General features: G+C 32.7%; 3 protein-coding genes and 1 non-coding gene across 6 annotated transcripts; 1 reads left to right on the top strand and 3 right to left on the bottom strand.

Annotated features, from left to right (window-relative positions):
* Window positions 1–798: 798 nt before the first annotated feature.
* Window positions 799–7,564, bottom strand: Ppo (phenoloxidase subunit A3). The gene is made up of 9 exons (XM_072894026.1): window positions 7,281–7,564; window positions 6,654–6,846; window positions 6,280–6,503; window positions 5,569–5,771; window positions 4,569–4,986; window positions 4,174–4,302; window positions 3,131–3,458; window positions 2,576–2,808; window positions 799–2,323 (listed from the first exon to the last, which is right to left on the bottom strand). The coding sequence occupies exons 1-9, from the start codon at window positions 7,392–7,394 to the stop codon at window positions 2,078–2,080; spliced, it is 2,088 nt and encodes a 695-aa protein (XP_072750127.1). The 5' UTR covers window positions 7,395–7,564; the 3' UTR covers window positions 799–2,077.
* A 775-nt stretch (window positions 7,565–8,339) lies between these two features.
* LOC140666974 (uncharacterized) lies at window positions 8,340–19,799 on the bottom strand. 3 transcript variants are annotated; one of them, XM_072894535.1, is made up of 6 exons: window positions 19,557–19,799; window positions 18,800–19,415; window positions 13,661–13,861; window positions 13,135–13,213; window positions 12,284–12,357; window positions 8,340–10,389 (listed from the first exon to the last, which is right to left on the bottom strand). In XM_072894535.1, exons 2-6 carry the CDS (start codon window positions 19,056–19,058, stop codon window positions 10,022–10,024), a joined length of 981 nt encoding a protein of 326 aa, XP_072750636.1. In that variant the 5' UTR covers window positions 19,059–19,415; window positions 19,557–19,799; the 3' UTR covers window positions 8,340–10,021. The 3 variants fall into 3 exon arrangements, with proteins under 3 accessions (XP_072750636.1, XP_072750637.1, XP_072750638.1); XM_072894536.1 differs by having other exon boundaries at window positions 19,621–19,799; XM_072894537.1 differs by having other exon boundaries at window positions 18,800–19,291; window positions 19,621–19,799.
* Window positions 19,800–20,798: 999 nt separating this feature from the next.
* On the bottom strand, window positions 20,799–20,961 carry LOC140667360 (U1 spliceosomal RNA). Its single transcript, XR_012046991.1, has one exon. It is a non-coding gene; the product is annotated as a U1 spliceosomal RNA (small nuclear RNA).
* A 2,617-nt stretch (window positions 20,962–23,578) lies between these two features.
* Svip (small VCP interacting protein) lies at window positions 23,579–24,938 on the top strand. Its single transcript, XM_072894317.1, has 3 exons — window positions 23,579–23,795; window positions 24,066–24,233; window positions 24,326–24,938. Exons 1-3 carry the CDS (start codon window positions 23,730–23,732, stop codon window positions 24,338–24,340), a joined length of 249 nt encoding a protein of 82 aa, XP_072750418.1. The 5' UTR covers window positions 23,579–23,729; the 3' UTR covers window positions 24,341–24,938.
* The last annotated feature ends 311 nt before the right edge of the window (window positions 24,939–25,249 follow it).

Here is a 25,249-nt window from a genome sequence, read left to right as displayed (position 1 = left end):
ACGCATGGCGGTGTCGCAGTTAGTCACACCTTAGAACGATGACAAATAATTTCAGCCCTTTGATTGCTGCCTCCAGACAACTCGCTATATCAAACGTTCGAATGTATTCTCGTGTGAAACGGAATCCTTGAATAACCACGTGAGTGATATTAAAGGAAGGGACGACGCTTAAGCGACGGTCGTAAACGTGTATCTATCTTCGTCCGACCGTCCCTATTTCCACCCCTCGTAGGAATAAATCCACGTCCGTCTAGCTGCGAACTAGCAGAAACAAACGCGTGATAAATGCATTTGGGGGAGAGAACAGGATTCGCACGGTTCTAAAACGAGCGACGTTTTAGATATATGTGTATGAAAATGTTGACTGCGCGTCGGCGGTTAGAGACGCGCTTAGTAATTAAACTAAAATATGTTAATTATAATATAAAACTGTGAATAACGATAATTAAGTCACGTTATTTTTTATATCCTTCTATTAATATCATATTGCAATTTTTATATTAACAAAGTGAATATGAAGAAGATGTAATACAAATATTCCAAGTTTAAAACATACATATTTTAGTAATATTTTATATAACGAAAATATATATGCAAAATCCTTTGTATTTTTTAATAACGTAAAAATTAATATTATGATACTGAGAGAGAAAGAGAGAGAAAACTTATGACAGAATTTGTGAAATATTTAATTAAAGCATTTAGATTCTTTGCCAAACGACGCTCTCGTATATTCGAAGCATTGTCGCTCGCTTTCAACACCGGAAATGCGATAAAAGAGTTAAAAAAACGCGCGTCTAATTTGCATAGACTTTATTTTTATCTTTTTTTGCTTTTTACATTTGCTGCTTCCTACAATCTAGTTTCCGTAATGCGGGTGAAATGAGAGAAAGAAGACGGGAAAAGCTCCGCCTGGGCGTTCGGGACATGTCTTTGTTCCTGTTTTTACGCAAAGATACATTTGTTAAGCGGTACTTATTGTTCGTGGACGCGTAAATTGTGAAATCGTAAATAATAACAATCTCTATAGAATCGTTCGAAAGAAAAATTCAAATAGGATTGGTTTGCGCGCGCGCGCGCGTAATAAACAAAAAATTTATAAAACTAAAATTAAAATATAAAAAAATACACGTGTATACTTAAGAATATTGATATACGAGTTAAATTTAACTCTAACAAGGAAAAGTTCTCTTTGATTTTAATGAAACTTGACAAGTTTAGGTCAAATTTTCAATACGTATTTTTTTATCGGCAATCTTTATTTAAAAGGTGAAATCAGCCCTCGAAAATTAATCAAATTTTTATTTTTTAGTTATAACTTTTGAACGAAACATGATTGCGTAATTTCATGAATCCACAAAATGTACAAAATTTTCGGAAACTATTCACTGATATAAAAATTCTTTTACATAAAATAACACAAGCTATAAAACTCAATTTTTTTTTTTAAATTTTTACGTCCCTTCAACATGTTTGGTTGCGTATCAAATATTTTAACCCCTTCTATTCATTAAGTTTCATTAAAACTGGAGAAAAACACCTGGAAGCCTTTCCTTGTAAGTTACATAAACAAAGCGTTATACTTATATAGGCGTCTATTAAAATAGCTAAAAGAAAATAAGTGTAGCATAAAAAAAATTACGGTAAAATGATTGGAGAAACGCTAGGTTCTACAACACGGACACAATTCTAGTGAAATATCGTTTCCCGAGCGAGAATCGATTTCGCGAGGGAGCAATTACTTTTGCGTACAAGAGTATGCATTCCTGCGCCAAGAAAAGATCCTGCGGACAATCTTGCGTCATTGAGATATGGAAATAGCGTTTCGCCCAACCTCCGGTCTTTTTCGTTCGCTCCCATCCCGCCATTCCGGCATTCATCGTCCAAGGATATAGACTAGATAGAACCATGTCTCTTGTACCCCTTCCTGCTCGCATCTCCCTTCCCCTCTCTCCTTCACCCCTACGATCTCCGACGGATATTGCAGGATCGCGACGGAATGCGACGGAGATCGGGAGGAATTCTCTGCGGGGAGGTACACGAGAACGTCGGTTCGTCGGTCGGTCAATCATCAGATTCAGGCAAAGGTGAGGGTGTTGCCCATGCTTCCGGATCGCACTCGCGGTAACACCGTATCCGTGTGGCGGATGGTGATCTGCGTGACCGCCATATTACCGGTGAGGAATTGGGCCAGAGTCTCCACGCCACTTCGGGCTCTGCGATCGAACGGATAACCCATGGGTCGCGCGTCCGGATACTTGCGGTCCCGTAAACCGCAGTAGCTGATCGCGTCCTTGCATCCGGGCGACTCGTCCTGCTCCACCTGTACGCGTCACCGCGGGACGGTAAAGTAATTCCTTTAGCGCATGTTGGTTGCTATCGGTCTCTTTTTATTATTTTCTTCCTTTATTTTTATTCTTCGCAGAAGCAAAGTAACGTGAACGCGTCTTTCCGTAACGATGTTAAAAAAGAAGAGGAGAAAAAGGGATGAAGGAAGGTTGGGAGGTTTCCATCACCTGACATACTCTAAGCTCTTAAGCGCCGTAAGAGCCCAATAAGTATAAAAAGTACTCACCGCGTCACCGGTGTAATCGGATATCATGATGAAGAGGTCCATCGGGAATCCTTCCTCCTTTCCTTTAGGTATCAGCATGTGCTGCGGCCAGCCGCATCCGCAAAAGTTGAACTGGTCCAGGCTATCGCCGCCGATCGGTCTATTCTCTTCGAGGCTGCGGAATGTCCTTTCGAACGGTATAGTTACCGAGGATTCCGTTGATTTACGCTCGATGATATTCTGTCCTGGTTTCACTACAGACGCGAACAAAGGAGAATTTCACGACACACAGGTAATGTTAAACATCGCTTTATCCGATAATTTTTTTTCAAGTAATAAAATATATTCATTTTTAAAAGTTATGTGCAAAAGAAAATTGATTAAATAGAAGTTATGCATTTTAATATTTTCATTTTCAATTGTCATATAATTGTTGAAAAAATAAATTAAAAAGAGTTTTACAATTTTTAAATAATGTAGTAAAATATATCTCTGTTAGGTATATTTTTTATAAAATTATATTAAAAATAAGAATATAAAAATAATAACGATGAAATTATTGACACGGAGACTTACATAGTACAGTAAACTTATCCATTTCCATCATGAGCTCCTTCTGATCTCTAAGTACATAGGGCAATCCACGTTCGTCTTGTCTGGGCGCCATAAATATACGAACGGTTCCTCGGCGCGCTGCGTTATTACGATTGTTGGCGATGATTCTGTACGTGAAGTCAGAATGATTCAGATGAGTGAATCTGGCAAGAATCGGACCGCGCGGTGTGAAGTCGAGACCGCGGGACAAATCGACGTCGCTCTTGTTCCAGAAAGTAGAGAGTAGATTCGCTGGCTGATTCGGAGTCTGCACCCCTATGTCCGTGATTACTACGCCGGGAAAATCCAACTAAAATCGCATGAGCGAACAAAAAAAAGCCAATTAAATTCCGTGCTAATGCCGTAATGTATAAAAAGAGAGTCTCGCAATTATTTCTCTTGAACCTTTCAGTCAGATTCCAAGATAGGATTTAAAGTTGACATTCTCCGAAATAAAATTTAAATTGGAGCTTAATTAAAAAGTTCATATAAAAAAATAAAGATAATTTGATACGTAAAGATTTAAGAATGTAAGAAGTAATGAAATCATCGCACGATTAATTTCAAATTTCTTTCATTCCAACAGCTACGTCTTTAAATTACGTCGCTTTAAGTTTTAATTATCAAATTATTCAGAAACTTTAAATCAAAACTTTAAAATTGTGTTAGCAAGAGCAAAATTATATTGACTGAATAATATTAATTAAATGTATTAAAAAAGTTGCATTTCTCAAATATTTTTACAAAAATAGTTTAGAAATATCTTATTATTATTCACGATCATAAAGCAAAATTGAGATATTTATCGGTTTAATATTTAACGAAATTACGGTCGGGCTGGCAAAAAGTTTGATAAATTTCGACATGTCCAGCGGTCTTGTTAAATTAAATAATTCAACGGGCGTTTTTGTCATCTGGTGGCTTTGCGTAATTCGGAGCCACATGTTACATGTACTTAGCGGCATTATATACTAGGGTGAACTGATGATATATCGCGCGGAAGCGAGACAGCTGTGCACACCCACCTGCTGTAGGCTGTACTCGGGAAGTGTATTCTTGTGCTCCAGGAATACATCGTCGACGAAAGCGTGGAATCTGTAGAAGATGGGATCTCTCATAGCGGTAGCCGGTTCTCCCATGATGCTGAAAGTTTCCTATAAAGCGTAAAGAAAAAAATGTTCCGTTTATCATTTCAATATGTAACATGAGATTATTCGCATCAATCTTCAAAGTGAAAAGTAGAGATACAATTTTTCCTCGATCCGAGAAGATTACTGCATGTTAAAAAATTCAAGAAACAAAACGATTAAAGAAAAAAAATCTGTTTAACATTAAAAAAGACTTTTAATAAAACTATAATTTTTTTACATCAAGTGTTTTTCGCAATTAAAACAATACACATGATTGAATATCTCATTACCAAGTAACGATGATCGGGATCATGACAATAAGAAATAGCGACGTGACCGAGATTGTGAAGGTCCCCGTAGACATTCTGATTAGGCGACAAGATGCTGGCTTCCATAATATTACCGAGCACGTCCACGCCGCCAAACTCGGTCAAAGGCACCCTCTCGCCTCGAGGGTTGATGTAAGCACCGGTGTGAATAGCCTCGTAGATGCGATCGCGCCATCTCTCCAGATCTTGAAGATCAAAGTTGAGTTGATCCACAGGACGGTTGATATCCTTGAGGACGGCACCGGCCGGACGGGCAGGCCAGGTACGACTGGCTACCAACGAGTCCAACTTGGAGAAGTAACCCTCCGGGATCGGTTCGCGCCAATTGTGAAAGCGCTTCACTCGACCCAATCGGTTGCACAGACGCTCGCAATTGTATCTGCGAAAAGAGAGAAATCAGGCGGAATGAGAATAATAACGGCAGGGGCCTTGGAAACTCCCTCAGGCATTATCCGCGAATGTTCGATCTACCGACATGAATCGACGGCAAATACTCTTGTCGCAAAAAGAAAATCCCTACACGAAAGCTAAGCTTTCTTACGGATAAAGGTAGTCTTTTAAATAGTTGATAAAAATAAATTGAAAAAGAATTTTTACAGATACCTAGAGGCTATTACGTGTTAAATGAGGTAATAAATTTCAAATTTTTATATAATTTTCTCTCTCTCTCTCTTTCTTTACGACAGTCTTTATAAATGTGTGTTTAATTTTTTTCTGAAGCATTTCGATTATTGCTTTAATAAGCATACGAGTTTCACTTCTCAAATTAGCCGCGTAACAAGTTTCCTTCGATAATTCTACGTGTAAATGCATTCCAGAACTCATTGGTAAACATTGCTGGAATACCACATAGATAAGTTTCCACGCGATAATAATGATCAAGATGAGAATTTGATTCTCGCGGTGATTTCGCGGCGCGGCGCGGCGCGGCACGATACGGTATCCAATCTTATCGACTTACCTAGCTTGGATCTGATGGTGCATATAGTAGAATAGCTCGCCACGACGATCCTTGTTAACAATCCTTATGTCCGTCTCGAATGGATAGACCAGATGCCAGTGCCAGTGATGAAGATTGAGTCCGATATCTTCTCTCCAATAAGCCACGCGATGCTCCTCGTCGAGGTCCGAGGCGGTATAATCTCGCGGAATTTCGATGGGCAACTACGCGAATATAATGAAGTGATCAAATAATTTTTCACGTTTAAAGATTGACGTAAAATGATCCTTTATCGAAACGACTATTTCCCTGCAGCGTCATAGTAATTTCCATTGTAACTCCTCGCTTTAGAAACGATTATAGCGAACAATATTGGAATACTATACCAATCTAATAAAATGGTAATCTCTAAAGTATGTAAATTTCGGAAAATTGCGATCGAATATCTAAACACAATTCGCCAACTGAATTATAATGGATCGTATATGCACTATTGAAGCTTTTAGTACAACTTTTTAAAGAATATAATGAAACATGCCTTGTCCTGCGATACTTTTCTCAAGCTTAACATCGAGAAACGATAACAAAATCGGAAAGAAAATTCTATTGTATTTTTATATCGCTATTATTCGGTTCGTATACTTAGAAAATAAGTTAGCTAGTTAATTAAACCACATAATCGGGTAAACGGGCTTGTTGGTAATTAATGCGTCAGTGAGCAAGTATATGTACCCTGGAGCCAGATGGTACAACGTTGGCTTCCTCCCTCGCTCTAGCAAATATCGCGCTGTCGACGTACTTGTCCGGGAAAATTTCCGACAGGGGTGGTATCGGCAAATCCTTGGTATCGGGACGATGCAGGATCGCCACCGAGAGCGCGTAAACGAACATCTCGGGATTAACGCGATCGCGACAGTAAACAGACACCGAAAGGAAGTCATCGTAGGTTCGCATACCTGCGTAAAACAGATTGATTGTGAAAAATTGTGCACGATTTATATGCACGAAAAAAATTTATCCTCAAAAATAGGAAATTAATTTAATTAAATGATTAAAGTAAATAAGATAGGATATTATAATAATAAAATAAAATTACGATAGCGAACCTAAAAAGATATCAATAAGGCGCGCAGCTAATTTTCGATGTTTAGGGATGAAAAGAGAGAAGGGCTCTCGGCGTCCAAGTTGAAGGGGAACGCTCAAATCCGGCAGACTGATCTGTTTCACTGGAACTCTCGAAACGGTATCGTCGGCGAAACGATTAAATACTTCGGGAGCCATCGATTGTCGATTTTCGGGCTGTAAATTTGTTAAAAAAAAAAATTTATATTTAACAACCGCTACACGAAGAAAAAGAATCAATAGTATTAATGAAAAAAATATTCAAAACGTTTAAATAAATAAATGTAATATTGTAGACTTTTTTTAATAAAAATTCTGTGAGAAGTAAAGACAAGATAAAATGAAAAAAAAAGTTCAAAAGAAATAATGATAAAGGAATTAAAAAGGAGAATGCTTTTACATTCTCTTCTTGACAATTTTTTTTCAGTTCCTATAATTAAAAAAAAAAAATCGCACATAATAACAAGAGAGAGATCTGAGATACAATTTAATTTTAACAAACAATAAAAAGATTCATCGTATAAACTGTTTTTATAAACAGAGTTTTTAATTTATATTGTGAAATATAATGTTATTCACGGAATAAGAGCGTTAAACCGGATTGGACTCACCAGGTAGTTAGCTGGTACTTGAAAGGCGACTCCATTCTCTCCCTTGGGCACGTACACCGGCTCTGCGGGTCGATCAAACAGGTATAGGATATCCGATTTCTTGTTACTCGACATGTTGACCGTCAACAAGTGTGAGCAACTAACTCGACAAGGAAAGGATCGGTGATTACGTGACGCGTACGCTGGAAAGTGGTAACGAAGTGTGATATCTCAAAATATAGTATAGTACTCGCGAGAGTAAGAATTGCTACGTTGTTCCTGAGACACAACGAATTTGTAACAGAATGTCTTGATGTCAGTACTTATAGGAGAATCGCAAAGGATATAGCGGTCTGTCAGCGATAAACGATCGCGCTTTCGAGTGACCACAGAATCCGTTCAGGAAGTACAAGACAGTTCAGGAAAGGTGGCAAAAAACAATGAAAGCAAACCATATCCTGTGTACGAGCTTTCCTGTTTTCGAAAATCGATGATTAAAAGCTTCAGTAATCACGTGAATCCGAAAATAGCTCGATATTATTCTATCGCATCTAATTTTCCTTTAATCATTGTATCTTTTATAAATATTTGTATAAACATATTCCAAATCAAAATATAATATATTCGTTTATAATTAAAACAGACATAAATCGCAACATGTTAATTATTTATCTATTAATATATTAAACGTCATTATTCATGAATGATTATGAACAATAAGCTAGTGATTATCATGTTTGTCGGCAAACAATTATCATCCAATATAATATAATTTATAAACCAAGCAAATTTTATATATAATTAAATTTCTAATAAACCTCTAATCAATACATGTCCTATATCTTAAATGTATAGAAGAATTTTTACAGTATCGATTATATCATAATAAATGAATAATAATAAAAAAACTTACGTATAAAGCAGTATGTATGTATATATATTCTCCATTATTAGATGTAAAGATATGGTAATTTTATAATTTTATAATTTTAACAAAGGAAAGTCATAAAGAGATGAAAGATTGTGAATAGATGACGAGAGGAATTCAATTATATACTCAATAACCATAAGATATGTGCAAGTATCCTTTATTGACTGTGCTTTTACATTTTGTTCATCTCGTTTCGAGAGTCTCTATGCTTTCGACAGGCCGATATGTACTCGTGAAGAGAAATGATGACATCTCGCGTTTACGCAGATACTAAAACCTAAAAAACGAGGTTGCACGAAAATTTTATTATATCATACAATATATTTGCAATACAAGTTTGATATAATATATATGTATGTATATATTTAGGGATACATTGAAAATTATATTTCAAAATTTATATTTCAAAATTTACAGAGCGTCTCATATACATTAAACTAGCGTTTACTACGAAGCTATAATACTTAAATGCTTAAAGTTTGAATTAAAGAGAATATTGTTTGCTTCAATGTCGAGGTGTTAACAGTTTTCGAGTTACAAATGATATCAGTTTTGGAACACCCTGTATCTTAATTATATAGAAGAATTTTTATCGGTTATATCATAAAGTGATAATAAAAAAAATTACGTATAAAGCAGTATATATTTTTCTTTGATGTTATAAATTTTCTTTCTCTCTCGTAAAAGGTACTATATATAATATAGTCATGTTATTAATAAAATACAAATATTTATAATTATAATGATAATTTTTTTTTTATTTGAACGCTATGAATTATATATATATATATATATATATAATTCATATATCCGACAAAGTCGTACAATAATTGGAGGAGATTCAAACAGCAGGAAAGGACAGGGAAAGTAAGTAATAAAGAAAATGCAATATATGTATATGTATATTATCAGCACTCTCGTTTGTCTCTGATATTCTTATTTCCAAAGTCTTATCGCCTAACAATTTATTAAATTTAAAATCACAATGTGAATCATAATGCCGATGCATAATGCACTCACAGTTGTGCTGGTATCGATAATCATGCAATTCCCTTCAAAGTGTCAAGGGAATAAGAAATTTTACTGTCTCCCGACGGACGCCTCGCTAAGTCCGCTCTAATGATAAAATCGATATGATAATTATCGGGGTAATCTGAGTTCGATTGCTACATCCAGCTAAAGTAGAAGAAGGAGAAACAAAATAAAATGGATTTTATGTTCTAGAGATTCAGAAAATTTAACACGAGAAAATTTCACGTCGAAGATAATTAAATGGCTACGAATAATAGCTATTAATGAAAATAAAACAAAAATAAAAAGATAGCAGAAAAAAATTGTCGATTGATAATATTAAATATAGATTAAAAGTGTATATAAAATGCAAAATTATAAGATACGGAATTTATTTTGAGAATATAATCTTTGCAAGCGACAAAGTTTTTTTCTTAGCAAGAATTTTTATCACCATCTCTTTTTACAAAATTTTTAAAATCCAGTATTTGGTGGTAAAAAAAAAAATCAAATTTCGAATTAAAATCCTGCTGAAGCTTTCCGCTATCTATTTGTAGCCTGGAAGCTCAATTCGCGAAACGTTATCCATATAATTGTCAATCTTTATAATTCAAAGTCAATTTCATTACGGAAAGATTGACTCGAAATTTCTGCAAGATCAATCCCTGAAGTGCCTTTCCCGCGTACAATTATTACATGCACTATACATGTATAATAGACGTAAGGATAGAGGAGAAAGGGAGAGAGGAAGGGATTCTAAACGTGAGAGACGAGACACTCGCGGGAGAAGCTGCGACACGGAAGCCGCTCGAGAAAACGTTCACCGTTCCTCGACAGCAATGGTGTCAGGCCTTCTCCTTCTGCTCCTCTTCCGTCGCCTGCCTCTCCTACGTCTTCTCGCAGATCTATCCGGATTCCCGACGACGACGACGTCGGCGCCCGCTTCCCTGCGACCGCGGAACAGCTGCGAGGTATACGGCGCTACTCCACTCGGTTGTTCGCATCGCGAATCGTGACAATCCACCAGCAGTCGTGAATCGCCGATCCATTTGCCATGGCAGGTAGAACTCGTCGATCGACCGCGCCGATTGTTGCTACCGGCAATATCAGTCGACAGCTTCCACCTGCCGATCCCCACGTATCGGTCCAGACTCTCGTTACCGGGACGTTCCACGCAGATGCGCGAACCTACGACGATTTTAGATTCTTACCGCTTTCGTACAAAAGCGATATTTTGCTATAATTATACGCCGTTTCACGAGTTATACATACTCTTTCGATTTTTAATACTATATATAATATTGACCACAAAAATTAATAATTGTATAATTATGTAATTAGTTTTCTTCTATTAATCATTCTTTAAATTAATAATTTTTATATAAAATATGTGTACTATAAATATTAAGGTAATTGATTTATTCGCTATTAATAAATTTGATAAGAAAAGTGGAATGATTAAAAATGCATCAAGTGGACAAAATAAGACATCTAATTTAGTAACGACATAAAGATAATAAGTAAACCATCGTCAAAATAACTTGCTTTTTGTCCGCAAATATCCGCGTTCGTGTCTTATCTATGGCTGATATGTCGTTAGTAGGAAACAACCGTTATCTTCGCCACCGCATCCACTTCATCCGGTCGATTCCTTCGCGATAACAGCCGTCGCGTCGTAGGGAAGCGTCGCGGAAGCTACGCTTCAATTTACATGACGTTACGTCGCGCAGCCGTAGCGTACATTAATTGAGACTAGATCGAGTCGCTTCATTTCCACGTTGACGACTCGATTCATCATTATGCGAATTACGTATTCAGATTTTGAGAAGTTTAAGTTTAGATTCCCTTAAAAGCCTTACCTTATTATATACAATTCTAGACAAGAGATCTCGTCCTTTTTTTTTAGTAGCAAATGCGCTTACCAAGAATTATTGCAATTAAAAGATTAATAGAGAATTTATAATTGTGCGTGTTTTATATAACATTAAATGAAATAAAATATTAAATTAAATATTTATTATTAAAATGCTTGATAATACGCTTTTTCGTAAAACATAATCACATAGTTTTAATAAATGTTTAAATTGCATTTTAGTCAAAAGCTTAATTGAAAGAAATATTATATATTTTATTTAAAAGAGTTACATAAAACTTTTTTCAATAATATACATATAAACGCGTGCGAACGCGTAATCTCTCGAGTTTTATGCGCCACGCGATGTAAATAAGAATATCAAAAAGTTGAAATTAATATTACAAGTTTAAAACTCTCGCGAGGCATGTGCCGACTACAGATTTTTATTTTTTATCATAATATCAGACTGCTATGTGCAGAGATTTTCGCGTAGAGTAATAATTTTTGAAGCGTAATCTCTATGGGATACGAGCCATTTTTATGAGAAGACAGAGGTCTATTGTCTCTTCGAAGCATTATAGTTACAAGAACTTGAAGAATGTTAAGTCTTAAGAATGGCTGCGATGTGCGGAATATCTGCCACTGCTTTTCTTTTCCACGAGAAAATATAGACTTAAGAATATATACTTTGTTTTTAAAATAAACTCTGTAATTTTACTAAGCATCTGACTCTTTGTTTATCCTGGACGTGAATAAGCAGCTCAAAGTTTCAAATTTCTTACAATGTTTTAAAAAAAGAGAAAAGAATTATCGCGTAGATTTATATATATTTTAAAAATTACAGAAATTTTCCACGTTATTAATGTTTGTGTGAAACATAATATACAAACTTAATTACATAATTAATTAAACTCAATAATTAAAAATTATAAAATTAAAATATCAAGTTGCATATGTCGAATAATAAATTCAGATAAATTACATATAAATATTTGTGTAGAAAAAAATAAATTATATTTTAAAATTTATAATAAAGGAAAAATGCAATTTTTATATGAGAGAGAGAGAGAGAGAGAGAGAGAGAGAGAGAGAGAGAGAGAGAGAGAAATATTCTTACTTCTATTTCTTTTATATCTATATTTTTGACCTCAATAACGAAAATAATATTTCTGATTCTTATTGTAAAATTAGTTATCACAGTGTAAGTAGAATATTACTTATACCAACCTTCCGAGAATAAATCCGAAATTTTACTGCAACCCTGTGAGACGCGTACAATAGTGAAAGCAACGCAGCTGCCTCTGAAATGTGTATAACAACGCACTATATTGCAAATTGTAAAGTGTAAACCAGAACGAGTTCTCTCATATATTTTCTTTTTATTCGTCAGATTATTGTGCAATAGCCTAAAGGATTCCGTTGCCTTATAACTTGCTTTACTTGTTCGACAACCTGATCAGAGAATCTTGATACTCTGCGACGCGATATTTGCTACGTGTTTTGTGACAAGCTGGAGCATGTGTCAAATTAGATTCTCGACACATTGACAATTCTATCTTAGTTGCAACCGAGTAGAATTAAAAATGTATCTGTCGAGAAGTTTCAAGAGAAACCTTCTAACGTGATTGAATCCTTATGTCTATGATCGTGAAGATAACGAACTTTGAAACTTATATAAGAGCAATTAATCTGTTACGTGTAAACTGCTCTATGCTATCTATAATACGTGCAAACCGCAATTAAAGATTATTAATTGATGGCAAAATATACATTATTATTAGATATAAATAGATTAAAAATTTGTTGCAAATGTGAATTTATTATATTATTTATTTAATTGAATACGAAGTTTAGGAGAGTAAAAAAGTAATCTCTATATTTTGCCAATGTCCAGGTGAAATAAATATAAACGATTTTGCGCTTTAATTTTCTCACGAATCTGTCGCTATCTTATCTATTTTTACGATGTACCGATCGAAAGAACGAAGGCGTTGTTTCTACTGCTCGAATTGGGAACACGTGTGGCAAATCGTATTTCGCACGATCCAAAGCTAAGCACGAGGGCTTGACCTACCTACCTTTTATCGACAATTCTATCCTTGATCCTTACATCCGTACTATTCCCGTCGCCCGGAAAAAGAGCAAGAAGCGTCACACCTGCGGCAAATGAAAGAAAATTGTCTAGGATCAAGAAACAGTCGATAGACGTCAAGAATTGCGCGTCGTTCGTGGTAAATATATGATGGAGGATAAATCGGTTGTAAATTTTTTAAAAGAAGAAAATGCTCGTGGAAAATATCGCCAACATATACCATATATTCGTATATAGAAATTAAAAAACGCAAAAAGGAAGAGAATAATTTTTTTCTCTTCATACTTTAATTTTCTTTATATTTAAATTCAGCTTATTAATTATTTTCACACGTGTGAATCGTCATAATTATTACAAGCAAATTATTAATTTTTTATTTCGCACATTCAAAACAGAAAAAACTTAATAATAATTTCAATTAATTATGCAAAGTATAAATACGATTAAATAAAAATTAATGAAAATACGATTATAATCCGCCGCCTCGTCTCATCTGTCGAAGACGGACTCACTTTTAGCATGCGGCTGCGGACGAATTCCGGCATGACATGTTTGGAAGCTACGGCAAGTCCTGACTTGGTCCAGACGAGGACAATGCTTTCCACCGTTCTTCTCCGAAATCTTAATCGCTCGACTGCGTCTTTGAGTGCCACTTCCGCATCCGTTATCGCACGGACTCCACAGACTCCATTCGCTCACCGCGCAGTCCACCACTGTAAGAATTGAATGAGCCTGACGTTAAGATCTGGCCATCTGATCGTTTATCGCGGACGAAGGATAAAATTATCCTGAAACTGCCACTGCATCCGATAAATCGATAGCAGAACATTCGAAAAATAACGTCTCACTCAAGCTCCCTCTTTCAAGCTTCTATTCTCAAGTAATTAACTTTCTATACAATAACAATATATCGGTTATTATTACACGGTAAAAAACATTTTATATTTTTGTTGAAATTTTCTTGTGTAGAAATTTTTGTGTTAAATTTTTAACATACTCTTATGTTATTTTAATTTTTCTGCATTGAGTTAATATTCACCGTTTCTAAAAGTTAAAACAATACAATAACAAGTAAATCTTACACTAATTCACATTTTTTACATCTTATTTGTGTTATTTGTTTACATATTTGACTTCTGTTAAATTAACATTAAAATTAGAGTGAATAAATTGGGACACGAGAAATGTGTAAAATTTAACACAAAATTTTTTACCGTGTATATACTAACTAGAATTTTTTAAAATACAATTACAATACAATATAGCGCGGGTAGGTGTGCATGCTTTAATATAAATCAAAGGGTAAACCGCGCGCATTATTTTCCCGATATTTTATATCGCCTATAAAAGGCAGCTCGCAGAAATAGCAATTTATGAACGTCCCTTCGAAACGTTCCGCCGTGCATTGTTCATGTCACTCTACTATATCGCCTTTTCGAAAGAACAGAAGGCATTAAAGAAAGATAAAAATGCGATAAATACGTCAGTAACCACTGATACTTTGCCATTAAAAAATACATGGAGATGAAAATACGCGAGGTGAAAATTTATTTAATGTATCATTTTGTGCATCGAAAACCATTATTATATTTTAAAATTAATTAAAAATTTTAGATGAAATATTGACCAGTATTATTCCGTGTCAAATGTTTAACTAGCTACCTAAAATGAAAACCGAACAATTAATGGAGTGATATCTAATCTTCTGATGAACACAGAAAGTTGAACAATTATCTTACATTTCTATAATGTTTCTTCTCTATAATAGAACATCATTATGCAACTTAAAAAGGCAATTAGGAAAAAGTATTCGAATAAATAATCTTGTACTATTTTATTTCCAAGATATAGGAAAGAGGTCTTTGAAGACTCTACAGCGGAATGTATTATAAATGAAGTACATAATAAGAACATTAAAACACAGCGCATATCACAAAAGAGAGAATAAAATTAATTAAATTAATAAAATTAATAAAATTAATTAGATATTTTGTATAACTTTACGTTCGTATTTACAAATAATGTATAATTAAATGATGCTTTCGTATTAATGTAATCACATTTTTTACATGCGCAAATTAATGGATCAATATATTTATTAATATTTCAATATTTTCCAATATATATAGCATTTTCATTTTCTCGTATTTCCAATTAGTAGTATTTCAAAGATTTATTTTACGATCGATTTTTAGTAGATACTCATAAGTACGAGAGAAATATTTCATAGACTTATAGATAATAAACTGGTGTTACAACACACCAAGTCACGCGAGAAAATTCAAGCTACGAAATTTTGCATTAAATTACTAGCAAGTGGCAAGTACAGCAAGGGGTGTATAATTACTTATTTATTGTTTCTCTTTTATGGTTATTCAACGTTAGAGAGTCGAGGTTCATCTGGTCTGCTAAACCTGATCGTTACCAGGACACGGTTATATCGATCGATTGTGGACTCGACTAAATTATTTCGCCTGCCCACCGATCGACGGTTCGCTGAATGCGACTGGTCGAATGAAATACAGGATGTTGAAAAAGTTTATCGAGGCATCGAGAACATAATGTTTGTGATAATCTCTGATCTAATTCATATAAAATGCTAATTCGTATAAAATGATGTCATATGTTATTGCTATCGCCGGAATTTGATGTCATTCGCGTAAAATGAAGGAGGAAACTTGTGTATACGACTTCTTTCTCTGAGCTACTCGGATGATGAACTTTTAAAACTGTTGTCCAAGTATCATTAAACATAATAGAACGTTCAATTATTTTTTATCAATCTCTAGTTTATTGCAATCGTCTAAAATATTTTATACTACTCTTAAGAAACAAAATTAAGTCGGTATTCATAATCCATTCATATTTAAGATCATTTTAAGTCGTGGTTTTAGATCGTTTTAAGACTTCGTTTAGCCAATCAGATGGCGGAATCTTAAGATTTTAAGACAATTTTAAATAATAAATATTAATAGAAACGGATTATGAATATTGTACTATATTTTCTTGGCGTATTATTATAAAAATGATGAAGGAGTTATATTATAAATTATTATTAAAAACAAGAATGACAGAATGCAACGAATATTCTTTTTGTATGATTTCTTTTCACATTCCATTTGATGTGAATGCAATAAGTATATCTCTTGATTTCGTATAAAATTTGTAAATTCGCGTCTCGTCTCAAGCTTACACGATGAAAATAGAAACCAGATTATCCCGCTTGTGAACGAACAGCTTTATGCTATTCGAATTTCAGTCACAAGTACTGTGCGTTATATTTTCAAATCGGAAGAAACTTCTTCGGCAGATAATCGCGTTTCGGCACAGCTTTAACTTTGGCGAATATCGAAGAAATCAGGGTATTAAAAGTGAACATTCTAGGTGGATGGAAAACACATACGGCGAGATGCAATAAGATCATTTTTATCATCTCTGGACAATGCTGCCTCTTTCTTTTGTAATCATTCCATGGTAAATCTCTACGATAAATTATATAATGCGGTTTTTATTTGAGGCTGATATTGTTGTTGAGTGAACAATTGATACGTATGCTAATCGATTATTTGGCAATTAAATTGGTAACGCTTTGCCATATTAAACGAACGAAAATGTGAATCGTAACATTAATCCTTTTGTTACTAACAAACGCAACCAATCATTCGCGACCAATAAAAATGGAAACAGTTTTAACACAGGTGCACACCAATGTAGAATATCTCGCCTATTTATTATTCAAATATAGGCAACAAAGTCGCAATAGTATTTGTTAGCGACACAAACATTACTAACAACAATTCCAAAAAATATTAAATAAATATAAATATTAAATAAATAACGACCAAAGAGAATATAATAAAAATTCACATCAAATCTGTGAAATGAAAAAAAAAATTCTAATTTAATTCTTAATTTAATATTTTAACGCAATAAAAGAAAGCAAAATCGGTATTCTGTCAGAAAATTTAAACCGCAAGGTATTGTAAAGAGCAGAAAACTTGAGTAAATATCATTATCTCATTGTATTATGTCAAATCTGTAGAATATGACCATAAAAATTCGGTCTATAAATTACAAAAGTAAGTTTGCAAGGATATTCTTCTTTCTTATGCTTTGTCAGAGCTGACCCTTTGGGTAGAGCGTTATCAGTTTTACTTAGCCGATACAACGGTAATAATTCTTCCAATCTCTGTGTAAAGGATAATGGCCCTTACGGACCATTTCTTCCCAACACCTACATATAGTATAGATTTATATAGCCATATATTTTTTTTATTTATTTTTTTTTACATTCAATTTTTTGTGTATGTATTTTTTTCAAGAAATTTTTTAATTAATTTCAGTACACAAGTAACTTTTACAAAGATTTAATTTCCTTAATATTTTTATCAGATTTTATACAATATTTTATGCATTGATAATTTTATACGATACATGCTTACGATAAAAAGTATGAAACATGCAATATGCTCGAAACGCTTTAGCATGTGAGAGTACATCGATTCCTATTAAATGCAATATATCCATATATTAAATTGATGGTTGCTGGATATTTGATTAAATTTTTCCAGAACGTATATTATTGTGAATATTTGTTAAAACGTAATATCAGCATTTTTTTAGCGGTTGTTTTGATCAAAAATTGAAAGTAGATATAGGTTTTAAAGTGTTATAGAATAAAAAAAATAAATCATATCAGTCATTATTTTACTTGAAATATTGATAGGAAGAGAATGAAAAACAAAATAAAATCTCTAATAAAAAGAATTTACATCTGTATAAATAAAATTTTCCATGAACAAAACTCTTTTTTCAAATAAAGAATGCAATTGCTAATATTAATTATAAATTTTATAACGGATTGTAAATTACTAAGTAGTTTGACGCGACCAAATCCTAAAATAGATATGCAAAATATATCGGTCTTTAAGATCTTTAAGATTAATTCTATCCGTGATATCTAAGCGTATACTTAACACGAATTGAATCATAAAAATAGATTATGTTCAATTAATTCATGTTTTTCATCTTATCTTCTTTTAAGAATGGATTATTTCTTCGACACTTTTATACTTGATTAATTGATATATCGAACTTTTTTATTAAACATAATATGTTCTGATTTTACATTAGATGTTATTAAATATAATTATTAAGATTTTGTAATTGACAGACCAGCATTGAATTATTTGACTCGAGCTATTTTGCATATACTGATAATAAGCATATACAGATTAACATTAACAATAATATCGTTATAAAATTTTCTTATATCTGCAATCGATGATTTAAAAAATGCTCATCTTTTAACATGAATACAAGTCATTCGTAATAATTATAAATTTATATTTATTTGTTTTTATTTTAGGATAAAGAAAATTGAATTATATACGTTAAAAATGAATTTATATAATCGGATTAATTACTCATAAAATTATTTGATTATTTCCAAATAATTTTATGAATAAATTAATGTGATTACTTCATTTAATTAAATTATTACAAAATTATTAAATAATTTAATAATTTATTACAAAAATAGTGCTATAGCTTTCATTTTTTATAACAAATCAGCTAATTATCACACGAGTCTCCTTTTCAAAAGGAAGATTCATTTATCGCTTTTCATGCAAAGATCATTGGCCACATACCACCGCAGGTCTCTTTGAAGTCGTCACAACAATCGGCGAGCTTGAGACAAGCATGATCGCAGTAACACGGCTTATCGCGCGGGCTCTCGATAATCGCGTTCGGCGACTCCTTCTGGATGACGCAGCCGGAGTCCCTGCCTTGGCAGCAGAGCTTCGCAGAGCCGCAGCTTCCGGCGATGATCCCGTCAACGGTCAGAGAAATCAGCGTGGCGACGACGACGACGATCGACCCGACCAACGTCACGTCCTTCCTCCACATTCTCCTCGCGATTCCGCGACCCTGACGACCTTGCTCTCGCCGCCACCAGCCACTACAACGACCTTGAGCGATTTCTTAGCGGACGTGGAAACGCACCGCACGTGACCGTGACGTTATGTCTCCTGCTCGACCCACTTTACAGTGTACAATCAATCGTTGACATATCGATCTATCTTGTCTTGCACTTCCTATTAGATATCGCGCCTAATCCCTCGGAGAGAATGTTCTTCCGGCTTTAACGGGATTCATGTTCGAGATTGCGATCAGAATTATTGGTTATTAACTAGAATCGCGTGGCTCATTCGAAAACACATTTACATGGAAATTCATACAGTTAATTTTCTTACATTACGAGACCTTCAAAAAATAATTATCGCTCGATATACAAAAAAACCTTCAATATCTTTTGTTGTTTTTGGTATGTTTTATTAATTAATTAATGAAAATTTAAGATAAAATTTTTAGCTATGAAAATAAAATTAAAATTCTTTAGCTAACATATTTTATTTGTTTTTTTCAAACGCGTCAAGAGAGAAAATAAAAATAAGAAATTTCTACGAACACTTTGTGATGCACATCGGTTTGAATGTTCGCGGACGCGTTCGACACTACGGGAAAAACGACCCTTCGATGGACCGTGTCGCGATCAAACTGAGCGTTTCAACCCCACGAGCGCAAGAAGAACATAACTAGGCGCGCACTATGTTGCGCCTTGTGCCGACTCCGTCGTCCTTGCTTTTCGTACTCGGCGCACCTCCCACGGGAACCGCAGCAGCCGGCACCTACCTGGGCGCATGCCCGTTGCTATCCTCACGGGATACCAGACGATTTAGTGCCTGCAGCTTTTAATGGAATTTAAAGGGCAACAATTCGCACCGTATATATAACGTTAACATATACTTTTTAGGGCATCCCAAAACTATTGGATGTCTTCTTATATTACAAGCTCGATGAGAGAAAAGGTTGTTTTCAGCGACAATGTTAAACGGAAACATATTCATTATTCTGAAATTTATTAATTTTCAATGATATATAAAAGTGTTACTTTATTGTCTATACATATATTATTTGATTAATTTAAATATGATTTCGAGAAGATAGTTTATATATGATATCTGATACTATATTATTATCGACTTGTCACATTGTATATTTGTAACTTAAGTGAATCACATTATTTTCTTATGCAGATACAGTTTTATGAAAATTAAATATATTTCCAAATCAAAAAACTATTTAAAATACTTTTTATTTTAAATGTTATAATTGATAATATTATTAGGATGCTGTAATTTTTTTTAAAAAGCATCGTCGCATTTTTTATGATTACTTATATATATATATATATACAATATATATATATCATTCTATTATAATTCTCATTACCTCCTGTCACAGAACTTTTTACTTACGTGTGACAAAAATCGAAGACTGACATTAAAAAATGAATACAAGCACTAACATATTTTGTTGATGGAAAATATTTTCTGAGAGAAGAGAGAGCTGTACCAGCATATTTATCATTAATTATTCATCATAACCTTAGTCAATAGTCGATAACGCTAAATCGAGAGATTTTTCTTATTTACAAGAGAGGAGAGTAAAGCAGAAAAATCTCTTTGAAAATTAATCAATATTAAAAAAACTTGCATTTTATATAATACTTTAAAAGTAGCTTATTTATATTATTATAGGTGATGGATAATGCCGAAAACTTTTTCTCTGTTTTTATTATTTTATACCGGGATAGCGCGAACGCAGTCCCGACTATCAAAAATTGTACGCCCGAGATATCCACATTAGGGATATTCGCAAGGGTCAGCTCAACCGTAGTGCAATGGAAGAGCCTCGCCCTGGAGGAACCGCCTTCTTGATCACGGTAACCTCTGCGCCAGGTAAGTATGCTTTCCCTCACAACGAGCAACCATTTATCCTCGCCGAGATCATTTTTACATACAGGTAAGCGATTCCTCGCTTGCGAAGCCTAGCGACGAATTTATGTACTACGCGTATGAAAGAGATACTGATCCCATTCTGCGCATGTTCTTCCATCGCAGTTCAAAGTTCAACGATTTCGAATAATAATAGAGAAGAGATTATATCTTTTATTTATTCGGATAATATTTAACTTTTGTTTTACTTTTAACACATGTAATATTAACATATATGTAAAATTTATATTCCATTATATTAAAATGTATATATTCTCTACTATATTTTATTCTTCTAAGTAGTATTTCTTTTCATTATTTAAAATATAATTATTATATTGCTACAGTTATTTACAATTTATTTTAACTTAAATTGTTAAAAAATTATCTATAATAATCAATTATAAAAAATTATAATTATAAGTACAAAAGCGAATTCTGAAAGATTAATATGTTGTACTTTAGATATAATGCATACATATATATTTTATATATACACTTTTATTTTTGCAATTATTTATTGGCTAATTTATACTCTAGTTATAGTTCTTATATTCTAATTTTTCTTACGAAAGAGAGATATAAATAGAATAATACTGAAATATTTATTTCTAAATTTTTATTAAAAATAAAAGGACTATTAGAAAAAGAATTTCATTTTATTACTTACGTAATATTACTATATATATATATATATATATATATATATATATATATATATTTTATTAATACGTGACAAGGATCATTGGTCAAGTATTATACCAAGTAAATCTTACAGAGAGATGTATTTGTAATGAAGATGGTTTTATACATACATATATATATATATATATATATATATATATATATATATATAAAATAGCTATATATAACACGCAATAGCAGAAAATGTATGGAACGAACGAGTGGATTAAAATTAAAAAATTACTCACGTTTCCAGAATACAGTCTGTATTAAGCAAGAAAAGTTGGATAGAGATATTGCAAAAGTTTGCCGCGTGTTCTATAATTGCCACGAGCATAATCTCCTTATTTCCTCTTGTTTCTTGCTTCCTATTATTTAACCTTAGGCACGTGCTCCGCCAGTTTACGATGAAGAAAGTCATTAGAGTTTCGTACGAATGTATAAAAACTTTTCAGTATTTATTTAATGCGCATTGAGATGCTAACGATGCAGGCACTGAAAAAAATAGTTCTTAATTCTCGTTTTTTTATTTTTTTTTCATCTGCATTTTCTTGTGTCAAAGATTTTTAATATCCGTATTATACAATTACAAATATTTTTTATAATATATGCATTAATTAATACAGTATATCCGTTACCTTTAAAAAATAATTATTTATAATATTTATTATTCATTATTACTGCCATACTATTAAAACTTTTATTAATATTACTATAGTATATTATATATAATAATAATTATTATTTTATATTATTTTTGTATATTATTTTAATCTCTACTTAAACATTTTTTTTTCATAGAAAAAAAAAGATTTTTTTAAATAATGAAATAACTTTGAATAATAGAAACGCATTCTCTGTGGAAATAGTTTATACATGGTAGCGATAATATCAAAAGATTCAAGAATTTCGAAAATTTTATTACAGTAAGAGCAAAAAGTATTTAGCGAGGCGGAGAGAAGTCCCAAAGGAAAGCATGGGCCGATCGAATGAAATTCCCGGCCGATACTGGAGCAGCTGAGAATGTTGATTAATCGCACGTGCAAATAACGTGTATAACATTGCTCGATATCCGCAGTCCCTTTTCCCGGAGATAGAACGGGCGCTCCTGGAAGACGACAATTAATTCTCTCAATCTTGTCGGCCGTTTCACAATGTTCGCACCAGCTGCGCCGACATTAATAAGAGAAGACACCACATCGTGTCATGGATAGCAGTAAGATATATTTTCATTGTAGCTTTCTTCACACACTTGTAATTTCAAATAAAAATATTAAAAATACAAAGCATGCTTTAAACACGCAATTATTCTTTTGACTTATATAAATTTAAAGACTAATCTTCTCTTTTATAGATAAAAAAATACACGCTTGTAATGCGTGCTTTGTAATATTCTAGTCAAATATATAAGTGCAATATTTTGTTATTCGAGATTAAAGAAGATTGATTATAACATATGAGAGATTGAGATTATGTGATCATCCTTTTTCATTAAAAACTTTTTGAATTACACATATATATCAGCCTTCAAAGTTTTAGTAGCTTGACATTATATTTTGATTAACATTTTATTGACATTATTTCTCCAAGATGTATCTCACATATACATACATATATATAATGTGTGTTATGCGTGCGATATACATGAATAATTAGAAATTTTTTACTTATTATTTGATATACATATTACATTATAAAGCGATAGAATAAGAAAACATTTTTTGCAATTCTTTTATTTTATACAATTTATTTAATTTTTTACTCAATATTAAAAAGAACTTATTTTTATATTAAAAATTATTATGAATAATCTCTATTGAATCGATCAAACATATTCATTCATGAATGTCAAGTAACCTAATCACAATACTGCGCATGCGTATCACCGTCCATATACATGTCATGCGACAGCTGATCCGAGCAGCTACCAACCAGTTACCGATAGCTATCGACCATTGCTTTGGATTTGTTATGTATATTTTGTCTGCCGTTAATTTAATTTAACAGCAAATCTTCCACAAGTTCTGAACGACTACATATATTTCGTTGACGCAACATGGGTAATTGCTGTGGACTTTGTGACAAAGAATCGTCGTCATACGAAGATCTGACACCCGACCGGGTATGTCCTCCGCGAAAGTTTATAAAAATACGTACATAAAATATTACTAATTTAGCTGCGTGATGTGTTTTTATTTCGTTATACCATTATTTGATAAACTTTCTTTTCCTTCGAGATAATTGTTTCTATCATTTATACTGCTTGAGTTCCAAAAATTTTTTGTTCCTTTACTCTTTTATAATTAATACGATATACAAATAATTATGAAAAATATACAAGTGTACTGTTTACTATTAACATGTTATTAATAGACTACGTTTATTTGCTTAGGAGACTATACGCAGAAAACAAGCGGAAGCTGCAGAGAAAAGAATCGCTGAGCAGCAGCAAAGGGGTATAAAAGATATAGAGTCTGTTAAAAGACAACAACGACGGGCATTGGAACTTGAGAAACGGGAACAAGAAGCTGCTGCTAGTAGTACGCAGCCTGCACTAAAGGTAAAAACACAAAGCAATTATGTTCTTACTGTTACGTTAAATCACTTGATTATATATTTAGATAAGAATTTACAAACCTTGATATATTTCAGTGGCAGGTAAACTAATCTAAGAAGAGATGCATGTTATTGTTTAACAGAAATGGGCTGTATATTGATTTTCACAAGGTATTAAATATTCCATATAATACTTGACCAAAATAAGGTAGACTTAACGTCACTAATGATATTGATATAATCACACAAGTGCAATCTTATTTTGTATTGTTGATATAGAATTAAGTTATGAGAATAGGTTAGATTTTGGATATTTTAATTTAACTAAAGAATTAGCTGTGTGTGTGTGTGTGTGTGTGTGTGTGTGTGAAACTATATAATGCAATGTCATAAAGTTTTACATTATATTCAAGGCTTAATTGCTTTTGCTTTAATAAATCAAGTATAAATAATTCTCTATTTTCTTACTGATGAGCATATATACATAAATATATTAAATTATTGTATACACACACATTTATAAATATTTGCAATTACACGCAATTATGCAAATAGTAATAAATTATTATAATGAGCAGCAAACATGAAAAAATATTTTTCTGTATTGACTTTTCTTTTAACAAAGTTGTCTTTTGTGATTACAAATTTCAAGTTTTAAAGTATTTATCTATATTTACAAAAAATGTGTATCGAGAAACAAGACTAAAAATGTATCGTTTTTGTAATATATATAATTATTTATACAATAAATTTATATATATAAGGTTTGTATTGAAATAGAAATTTTATAATATTCAATAATTGGTGTAAAAGGCAATTTCTCAATTAAACTCTGATAATATATTTATATTTATAATGTTATATCGTATATATTTGAGATAATACAAAATATACATTTATTATTAGAGAGAGTATTAATGTGTTATATGTCATTTTATATATATATATATATATATATATATATATATATATATGTAAAATAACAATACATGTAAATGTACAAATGTAATATATCAGAAA

This window comes from Anoplolepis gracilipes, chromosome 6 (genome assembly GCF_047496725.1).
Source record: "Anoplolepis gracilipes chromosome 6, ASM4749672v1, whole genome shotgun sequence".
NCBI lineage: Eukaryota > Metazoa > Arthropoda > Insecta > Hymenoptera > Formicidae > Anoplolepis > Anoplolepis gracilipes.
The sequence above is the reverse complement of the archived record's forward strand: the minus strand, read 5'-3'. Positions and strand labels throughout refer to the sequence as shown.